At 32.2% G+C, this 11,371-nt stretch overlaps 1 protein-coding gene across 1 annotated transcript; it reads right to left on the reverse strand.

Moving 5' to 3' along the window:
* Window positions 1–4,149: 4,149 nt before the first annotated feature.
* On the reverse strand, window positions 4,150–9,937 carry LOC139514871 (hepatic lectin-like). Its single transcript, XM_071304465.1, has 4 exons — window positions 9,804–9,937; window positions 8,471–8,568; window positions 5,858–5,945; window positions 4,150–4,425 (listed from the first exon to the last, which is right to left on the reverse strand). Exons 1-4 carry the CDS (start codon window positions 9,856–9,858, stop codon window positions 4,208–4,210), a joined length of 459 nt encoding a protein of 152 aa, XP_071160566.1. The 5' UTR covers window positions 9,859–9,937; the 3' UTR covers window positions 4,150–4,207.
* Window positions 9,938–11,371: the final 1,434 nt, after the last annotated feature.

Consider the following 11,371-nt stretch of genomic DNA (forward strand, 5'->3'; position numbering starts at 1 on the left):
AGGATTTTCCTATGTAGAAAATGATGAATTAAACCTGTGTTTTTTCGCTAGCTTAACCTCTGACTTGTATGACAGTCGCATCAAATTTCATTTTATTGACAACAATGTGTGAACAAAACAAACAGACATAATAGGTGAAAATTTGGATACAGCAGTCAACATTATGTTATAATCTTAATCTCTATAAAACAATCAAATATGTTACAAAGAAGCACCTAAAGGCATATATACAAAGCACATTAGCAAAAAAGACAGACAAGAAATATTTGTTTTCAATAGCAACTGGATGTATAAGTACAGAGCCACGTCATATGTATCAAAGAAACACAAAAAAAACCCATAATGATAAAGCACATTACTAGCTTAAAATGAAAGACAAGAACACGAAAGAATTATCATAGAACAATAGCATAATGACGCGGTGTATAAGTACCGAGCCACGTCATATGTATCAAAGAAACTTAAAACGGCATAATGACAAAGCACATATGCAGAAAATGAAAGACAAGAAAACAAAAAATATCATGGAACAATAACACAATGACGTGATGTACAGAGACACGTTAAATTGATATCACCAAAAACTGACTAAGCATTGAAAGTTATATTCATAAAGACACATAAACAAATACTATAATACGTTTTAATGATGATAAACAACAGCAGTACCCAGAATCTATACTTCAAGACCATCGTGTATTGTTTGCGAAGTTGAACGGAATATTTATCAACAAGGTCTTGGTACCATCCGATGAACTTTTTCAGAAAAAGGACGACACGTTCTTTGACATACCCCTAGTTCATCAAATTTCTGCTCAGACACTGGTGACGTTTTACAATGTCTGAGTAGGAGCTGCAAGCTCTTGTGTACCGAAAAAGTTAGAAAATGTATATCCCATATGCAGGTGAAGTTCGTATATTGCTACTAAGGTGGATGAAATTGACAATTTCAAAATTAAATCGTCTTGTTTGTCATAGATTGTGGTATTGAGATAACTGTGTATGTCAAGTTCGAAGTATAAGTCTAAAAATGAGGCGGATGAACCCCTTATCTACTGTTTCTTTAATTTCTACTTCTAAGGGATATATAAATAGGAAACCCAATCAGAAAAGTTTAGATTGATGATGGAAAAAAAACATCATCAATATCTGTATGTGAAATTAAATCATCTGGCTTCTTTGATCTTCTGTTTTTGAAGTGTCTGAAGAGCCCCGATTCATATCGAAATCAGAAGAGGTCGACAAGGAAAGGTGCACAGTCCGTTCCCATAGGATTCCCGACAATTTGTTGAAAAAGTCTACCTCTAAATTTAACACTTATGTTTTCAATAAGAAACACAGTATTATACTGTATAAACATTGATTAAACAACTTGTAATTGACCAGTGATATTTTAGATATGTAATGGATTATTTTCGCGCGCGTTTTGTCTACAAAAGACTCATCAATGACGCTGTATTAAAAAAAATCGAAAAGGCCAAAATAAAGTATTAAAACACTGAGGACAAAACTTCAGAAAGATATAACCAAACATAGCTATGGAAATATATTCCTGGCTTTAAATTAAAAAAAAATCGAGTGTTGAAACAGAGTATGCCTAAAAGAACAGAACTTATACACAATTCATACAAAAACATTTTTTTATCATAAATTTTCTGCTTCAGAATGTAAAAAGATTGCGTATGACAATGTAGAAAATACAATTCGTAGGCGACTGAAATACCCTACGACTAATAGAATAATTAATACTTTTATTACAGTTATGAGAAGTATGCCTTTTTATTTAAATCATTTTGTACACTGACTGTTTATTATAAAAGAGATTATCAATTAAAGATAAATGGCTTATTTCATCGCCATCGGTCTCCACTTCAACACGGGGTTTCTTAATATTGAATTTCATGGATCAAATGAAGACAGTTTATTTATGTGACGAATTGTCGTTTGAAATTTTACATGATGGTTCAAAATATACTCCGAATTGTAATGTGAAGTTCATTAATGACAAAATGTAGACTGATTTACGACATCACGACGAACAGCATGTCGGGTAGAGAGGTTAGTTTATAGTTTTAATATAATATAAAAATCAAATAAAAATCATACAGTGTATAAGAAAAAGAAGAGAGAAATAAGAACATAATGAAAGCTGTTTTCTCTCATGCCGTTTTACGGTAAATAGTAAAACATAACTCGGGTAAGATATAATACAAGCCATGAGTTGCACATCTATACGGCGCCGAGTTAGACGACATGGTACGACACCAGACCAGTTTGCGGTAGGTACCACTAAAAATATCGTAGCCATAAACTTTATAAATTAATTATATAACAATTTTTTATGGTAAAGAACCTTTACATTGCGTGCTAAAAAGTGCATACTTTGGTTATACTTGTCATTAATAGTATCACAAGTGACTTTTTTTTTTAGCATATGCATTAAATATGAAATAAGGTAAAACTGTGTTTTAATAGAACCTTGAATAGTGCACACTCAAATTTAGCCGTGAATTTATGAATTCTTGAAGAGTGTTGTGTTGTGTCCAGCTTTTCACTTGATCCGGGGCATGTATTATCGAATTATCGAATGCACAACATATATCTAAAAAGTTTCCTTACTGGGTTAAAAAAGATATCGTTTCTTACAACGATTACGAATTTCGTGTTATACTATATAATTTTGTGTTCTAATTTGTGAATCTACTTTTTTGAAGAATCAGTGATCGATACAAAATGAAAAAGATGTTAAGAAAGGATTGTATTGCTATAGAACAGAAATTCGAAATAAACATTCTATCAAATAATTATCAAAAACACTGAAGTTATGTTTATGCATATTACCCCTTTTTTCTAAAACAATTCATACAATAAATGAAGACAACAGTAGTATGCCGCTGTTCGAAAGTCATAAATCGATTGAGAGAAAACAAATCCCGGTTACAAACTTAAACCGAGGGAAACACAATAAGTTACTTTAAAGTCATATGAAAAAGTTTTATTATGCTAATTTGTATAATAAATCACATGTACAAATGACTTTATTTAAAAAAAAAATCTTTATTTTATCCTAATCTATAGGACATTAATGGTATTGAATTCTTGTTTTTCAGTATACTTATAATGCTCTTCATTTAACTCCTGGTATCTATAATGAGTTTATTTAAAACCACTGGGTCGATGCCACTGCTGGTGGAGTTTAAATTCCGCAAGGGTATCACCAGCCAAGTAGTCAACACCCATGTGTTGACATGAATTATCATTGATATGCATATATGATCGTAATTATATATATTAACTGGTTACAAAACATTGAATTGTTGAAAAACTTAAGCTTTTCCACTTCAGGAATAGACTACCGTAGCTGTATTTGACAAAATGTTTAGGAATTTTTGGTTTTCAATGCTCTTCAACTTCGTATTTTTTTTGTTTTTTTTTTACATTTTGGGATTCGAGCGTCACTGATAGGCGCAAATACAAAATTTTAATCCTGGTATCTATGATGAGTTTATTCACAGAAAGAGTAACAAGTGATCTAACATTACTCTTCTTGATAAAAATCCGGCAATTGCATTGCTTAATTGTGACATGGAAAATCGTGATGGACATACAAGATACTAAACGTGAAAGGCAGGCGGTATTTTGAAAGTCAAATAAAATAGCAGAGATATTCGAACAGAGATATTCGCATGATTTATGTTAGATTTTGTATGAGTAGCTTGTGTATCAAGGTCACAACTAGTAAACTTGGTCACAATTACCAGAAAAATAATGAGCAACAATTCTTTCTATCAACAATCGCCGAATGCTTTTTTTAATCGATTGTATATGTTATGGGTTCGTAATAAATGGTAAAAAACATGCAAAGAGGACCTATAAAAAAAGAAGATGTGGTATGATTGTCAATGAGACTACTTTCCATAAGAGACGAAAATAACACAGGCATTTTAACACCGTACGGTCTTCAACAATGAGCAAAAGTAGTTTATAATTTATGCTTGTCAAGTTGGTTAAAGAATCATCATAAAGATACACCTATATCACGAACCTGTCTAAATGTTACGATGTATCCTCATGCATATCTGTCTTTTATACTCATCACTCTGTTTTAACTTGCCATGGGTTAAGAATTGATCATAACATATATTCATATGTAAATACATTTAATATTCAAAACTACATCTTTTTAGGAAAAGAAGGAAATGTTATATCACTTCTCGCAAATAAATGGGTTTATATCTGTACATGACTGATCATTCCATGTCATACCATGCTTAGTATACACCTCCACACAATTTTCTTTTCCTCCATCAGAGTTAGGTTCTCCCGCATACCATCTGAAATAAGATTGTCTCGCTTGTGTTGTAGCTTTCTGCCATACACCTTCATAGTACAAGTCTGTTATGCCAATCCAAAAATTCGGGAATCCTACAATTCATTGTATGATCAATAACATTCCAATGCATGCTTCGCATATTTTACATTGCACTTATAGCTTTAATGATGCCATTAGGATTCTATTGGAAGTACAAAACAGCTTTGTGGAATAACAATATTGAGCAAAAAGTAAAATCACAAAAGTACCTTACTCCGAGAATAATTCAAAACGGAAAGTCTATGAAATGACAAAATCAAAAGCTCAAGCACATCAAACGAATGGATAACAACTGTCATATTTCTGACTTGGTTCAGGCATTTTCTTATGTAGAAAATGGTTGACTAATATAAAAAAAGAAGATGTGGTATTATTGCCAATGAGACAACTATCCACAAAAGACCAAAATGAAAACATTAACAACTATAGGTCACCGTACGGCCTTCAAACAATTCAAACGAGAAAACTAACGGCCTTATCTTTGTAAAAAAAATGAACGAAAAACAAATATATAACACATAAACAAACAACAACCACTGCATTACAGGCTCCTGACTTGGGACAGGCACATACATAAATAATGTGGCGAGGTTAAACATGTTAGCGGGATCCCAACCCTCCCCCTAACCTGGGGTTTTCTAGCTAGCTAAACTTCACACTTGTATGACAGTCAAATAAAATTCCATTATTTTGAAAACGATATATGAACAAAACAAACCGACACAATAGATAAAAGAAGTGACGTTTTGTTGCTTTGTTCAGTTAACTTTTTATTCTTATTATTTTTGGGAGTCACTGCTTATATCGTTGCAAAGATAGGTCTATGTGAGAAAGCTAATCGAAATATTCTATTGCCACTACTTGTATATATGAGTCAAATTTAAGGTTTATATAATCTTTGTATTCGTAATCTATTATGTTATAGTATTGCTTTAGAGTTTATCTTTCAACCAACCAACATTTAATTAAAATTTAACGATGCGTATAATGTGATGATGTCTTCTCGTTCTGCTCTTGCATGATAGATGCTTCAATAGACGTTTATCTAGTAACAACAAAAGAAGCACACAAATATCAGAATAGAATTTTTCTTTATAAAAATTATCATCATCATATATTATTATTATTATTTAGTGCATTTATAAATTTCCTGTTACAAAACTTTGAATTTTTCGAAAAGAATTTTCTTATTCCAGGAATAGATTACCTTAATCGTATTTGGCACAACTTTTTGGAATTTTGGGTCCTTAATGCTCTTCAACTTTGTACTTGTTTGGCCTTATAACTATTCTGATCTGAGCGTCACTGATGAGTCTTATGAAGACGAAACGCGCGTCTGGCGTATTAAATTATACTCCTGGTAGCTTTGATAACTAATTAGATATATAAATGTTTTTCTTTTGCAAACTGATAATGATTTTCACTTGATCAAGTAATATATTGTTTTCAAACCTCCTCAGTTAAATTAAATGGTACAAATCTTACGTTTGTTTATTGCTATTCTAATGATCTCATTGAATTCTCTATAGCTGTCAACTTCAATCAGTTTGCCACCGACAGTTTTACAGAAACTCTGAAAAGAATATTTATGATATCTGAAACAGTTTCTCGACAGACCAAGTCTGAGGTAAGCATAAAGCATGATCTGCATTTATGTGCGTTTTAAAAAAAACCAAACGGAAAATACCACGGGCCACTTTAAATTCTTAATCGTAGAAAACACACACAACAATGAAAAACAGACACCAAACAACATAGCAAAAGACTACACAAAAACTTATCAATGCTGAGTATCACATAACCTACCAAAAAGAGCAGACAACCCAGGCTGCTTTAGAATATAACACGCTGATCCTGCTCAACTAGTGAATCACTCATATTGCACAAATGTAATACACGTCACTGATAATATAATGTGACTAGCTTGAAACACACCTTTCTAAAGAATAAAATACAGAAAAGCATTTGAAATGCCTAAATGCTGTAATTTTGAGGTTGTTTTTTTAGTTGAAAAAACATAATTATCAACATTGAATTAATTGAACCATTAATTGCAGCCTATTAGTTTACCGTAGATAAATTTTCAAGAAGTAACGCTACTTAAATTTGTGACTGAATTGAGCTCATACAACTACATTAGTTCACATCCTTTGAATGTTTGGCCAATTTACTGATTTCTGTTCAGGGAAGGAATTATCCCAAACAATTACATTGTACTGTTAACTTTTTTGTATAAAGAACCAAACTCCCTCCTTGTGTCTTTTAGCTGGGACATGTATCAAACAACCCGACAAAACAAATGGTTAACTTTTTTTTTATTAATATCAATCTGATATAGCTTTGATACATATGACGTGGATCTGTTCTTATGCATACTGTCATTGTGTTATTGTGCTACGGTAAGTTTTCGTATTTTTGTCTTTAATTTTTGCTAATGTGCTTTGTCTATATGCCTGTTTTTTTTATGCATATAACGTGCTTCTGTTCTTATACATCCCTTCATTGTGTTATTATATAATTGTAAAGAAAGGTGTATTTTTGTCTTTCATTTTCGCTAATGTGCTTGACTACTGTTGATTCATTATTATTCGTTGTAAACCAATTTTCGTGGGTTTTGTGGGAACAGGTGAACCACAAATTTGAATGTTCAACGAATTACAAATTTTTTCTCGGATTTCCATGCAGAGATTGTCAAAACCACGAATTCAAATATCAACGATAATGCAAATTTTCATCAATCCACGAAAAATTGATATCTACGGTATATGCCTTTTTGTGCTTCTTTGTTACACATTTGGTTATTCTTTAAAATGATTAAGATTATAACACAATAGTTATCAAAGGTACCAGGGTTATAATGTTGACTGCTGTACCTTTTAATACCTGACATTTTTACCTTTCATGTATGTATGTTTTGTTCAAATAGTTATCAAAGGTACCAGTATTATAATTTAGTACGCCAGACGCGCGTTTCGTCTACATAAGACTCATCAGTGACGCTCATATCAAAATATTTATAAAGCCAAACAATTACAAAGTTAAAGAGCATTGAGGATCCAAAATTCCAAAAAGTTGTGCCAAATACGGCTAAGGAAATCTATGCCTGGAATAAGAAAATCCTTAGTTAACAGGAAATTTATAAAAAAAAATGACCACATTCTTGATATTCATGTCAACATCGAAGTGTTGACTACTGGGCTGGTGATACCCTCGGGGACGAAACGTCCACCAGCAGTGGCATCGACCCAGTGGTGTAAATAGTTATCAAAGGTACCAGGATTATAATTTAGTACGCCAGACGCGCGTTTCGTCTACATAAGACTCATCAAACATGGTTGTCAATATATTGGAATTTAATGCGACTGTCATACACGTGAGAGGTTTAGCAAGCTTTAAAACCAGTTTTAATCCACCATCTTTTTCATACCGGGTATTAAGTAAATGCCTAAACCGACAGTTGTTATCCATTCGTTTGATGTGTTGTTTGAGCGATTGATTTTGCAATTTGATTAGGGAATTGCTGTATTGAATTTTCAGTATTATTGTGATTTTACTTTTTATTTGATTTGATTTTTGGTGTTTAAACGCCACTTTTAAGCACCGCATTCATGCTTTTTCGTTGCGGACAGTTTTTATTGGTGGAGGAAGCCGGAGTGCCCGGAGAAAACCCCCAACCGTCGATAGGAAAACTGACAATCCTAGTATATTAAGATTGGATTCGAGTGCACCTGCCCGAGCGGGATTCAAACTCATAACCTCAGTATTGACTGCTTATAGTGATTACAGTAGTAACTACTTGGCCACCGAGGCTTCTTTTACTTTTGACTAATATTCCCAAGACACAAGGTTACAAACTGTTCAGACGCTCTGATTTCATTTAAAAAACATTTTACAAAGATTTTAAAAACTTTTTCCGGTCAATTTGTATATATTTGCTACATTTGTGTCAACTATCAACTGAAGACTTGGTCTATACAGGGAACTAATTTGAAAGTAAACAGATGTCTACGTGTGAATTGCAAAAACAGTTAGTAATACATGTTTTTTCCCGTAATTCACACAGACAAATGTGAACCTCGTGTTGGTAATTAAACTTACCATTGCACTCCAAAACGTTGCTCCAAATCGACTAAAATAGTAACAGTTGCCCCTATGACCAGGATACCAGCCAATGGAGCATTTGTATGTTGCTGCATCTGTAAAGATAAATTTGGCTTGTACATTTTGTTTTGGTTTTATGGTTAACGTATATAATATGCGTATTTTTTTTTCTTTTATAGTAGCTCGTTACACTTCAATAACTACTGCATAATGATCCAAACTGTATCTATGACAATCGTTGCAATGAAACTAAGATTGACCATTTTGCAGTACCAAACATCAATGTATCCATTGTTCTTAATACATTTCCTGCTAAAAAAAAATGATTGAGAAGCGTATTGAAAAATTGAAGATTTCACTGCATTTTTAACTCACTTATTTATTTATTGAAGCTTTGTAGTCATTACGTTCTATTCAATTGCATCCTGGTACTTTATTTTCATTTTTATATATACACAAGGGTTAACATATGCATATGGTCACTTAGACTTCTCTGACCTTGCAATAAAACTTGCGTCAGTCTGGCTGTGCAGGATGGGAAATACGCAATCACGTCCGATGCGTGACAAAGCAACATTTCTGAGATCGCATACCATGTCGGAGAACAGCAGCTTTTCTTCGTGCAAATTTATATATACTGTACTGTTAAATTAAAATTCTTAAAAATATCAAGCGTGTAACTTCAAGAAGAGTTTTGTTGTATGAAGAAGCAAATCACGACTTTCTCTCACTATCGCTAATAAAGGTTTACATCATATAATTTGTTAAAAGAAAGACAACCTAAGCATTCATTTCAGTAAACATGGTAAAGTTGTATCGCATTTTGCGGTTTAAGGAAGTTCCTCGTTAACAATTAAACATAACTTAAGACTTCATGTTTGCTGTATTGGTTTACTTGAATTGATGCATATTTTAATATTTAATTGACTAACTGTGCATTCATGTAACAGTAATTTAAAAGTATGGTTGCTGCATCATTGGGAGATCGCTTAGTAATCAATATTATTTTGATAATATATAACTTTTGATGATCAATGCAATCTTTTTGGAAGTCTGGGAAGAAATGTTTTAAAGCATAAAAGACAAAAAACGGACGAAAGACAACGCCAATCTAACAATAATAGTCCAGCTGATATGGCTTTTTCAACCATTCGAGTATGTATTTCATGAAGATAAGTGTACAGTTTCAATTTTCAAAAAAAAATATACACTGTTTAATGCAATTCGTTTGTACAACCGGGATCCGATTTCCACGGAGCATGATAATCCCCGGTATTAAGCAGACTCAATAAGTTGTGGAAATTGAATGAATAATTATTGATATACTTACAATCAAGTAAGGAAAATGCAGTTATAAGAGCCACAATCTTTTGAGCAGCCACCATTCTTCTTTATTCTGTATGCTTCTCATAAATTATTGACACGTCAAATACAAAACTGTTTCATATTTGCATGTTGGATTTAACATTTATATAAAACAACAAAAGCTGTTGCTATATAATATTACGTGATAAAATTTCACATGGTACTTACACATCCCGCAATTGTGTTTTTGGGCTATGGTCAATTTTAAATTATCGTCTTTCCTTTTTGCTTGTGTACTTATATGACATTTAGTGTTTCTTTGTTGAAACAGTTACTTGTTTTATAGGGATAAATATTATATTACAGTGTTGACTGCAATACCCCAATTCTTTTGACGTTTTAACCTTGTTTTGCTCACACTTTGTAAAATGGAATTCAATGCGACTGTTCTTCCCTCAACAGTCTTCAAACCCCTGCTCCTGTGACAACATGACTATACCATCTGCACAAGAAATTGCTAAAGAAAATTTGAAGATCTAATATTGTTGGTGTCCTTGTTACACTTATCAATTCAAAATTAGAAAAACTTTTCAAATTTTTTTTTCGAATATTGAGCAAAGTTTTAAAATGTCAAAATTACAAATTTTTGTACATTTTTGAAAATTAAAAATGTTCATCAAATTTATAATAGAAAATTTAAAATTAAAAACCACTTAAAATTGGATAGCTTAGATATCTTTGATAAAAAAAGTTATCACATGTACCAGGAATATAATTTAATACGCCAGACGCGCGTTTTGTCTACATAAGACTCATCAGTGACGCTCAGATCAAAATATTTATAAAGCCAACATTTCAAAAAGTTATACCAAATACGGCTGACGTAATAATATTACTGGAATAAGAAAATTCTTAGTTTTTCGAAAATTCAAAGTTTTGTAAACAGGAAATTTAAAAAAATGACCATATAATTGATATTCATGTTAACATCGAAGTGCTGACTACTAGGCTGGTGATACCCTCGGGGACGAAACGTCCCCAAGCAGTGTATCAAACTTTTAAAGTACTAAACTTACCGTGCAGTTTTGATCATTTCAATTTTTGAAAGTTGTATTTTCAATGCTTTCTATGTTGTAAATAGCCATATAACCTATATCATGTTTAAATTATTTAGAATTGTACAAGCGTCTTAATTGATGTTCGATTAAACTGTTTAATTGTATAAATTCCAATATTGTTAAGTTTAATCAAAGAAGATTGATATGATCCATTAAACATCATAACCATACGACAAAGGATATCTGTTATCCGAAATATTTAAAGGGGCACAAGCTGTCAAATTCATGGTCACCGCTTTGACTTATTGATTTATAACAATGTAAAACATTTATCCAAACTATCTAAAATAAATAGTTTACAGAGCATGGGCTAGATAATATATAGGTTCGTTTCGTGTGTATTTTAGTCCAGACGCCATCTAATTAACTATCGACTTGACCTCAGATGACCATATAAGCGATGTAAACATAAATAAAGATATGAATAGATTAAACGAACACATGCAATTGGATTTTTATAGGTCTGTTTGATTTG

The sequence above is a fragment of the Mytilus edulis genome, chromosome 3, assembly GCF_963676685.1.
Source record: "Mytilus edulis chromosome 3, xbMytEdul2.2, whole genome shotgun sequence".
Lineage (NCBI taxonomy): Eukaryota > Metazoa > Mollusca > Bivalvia > Mytilida > Mytilidae > Mytilus > Mytilus edulis.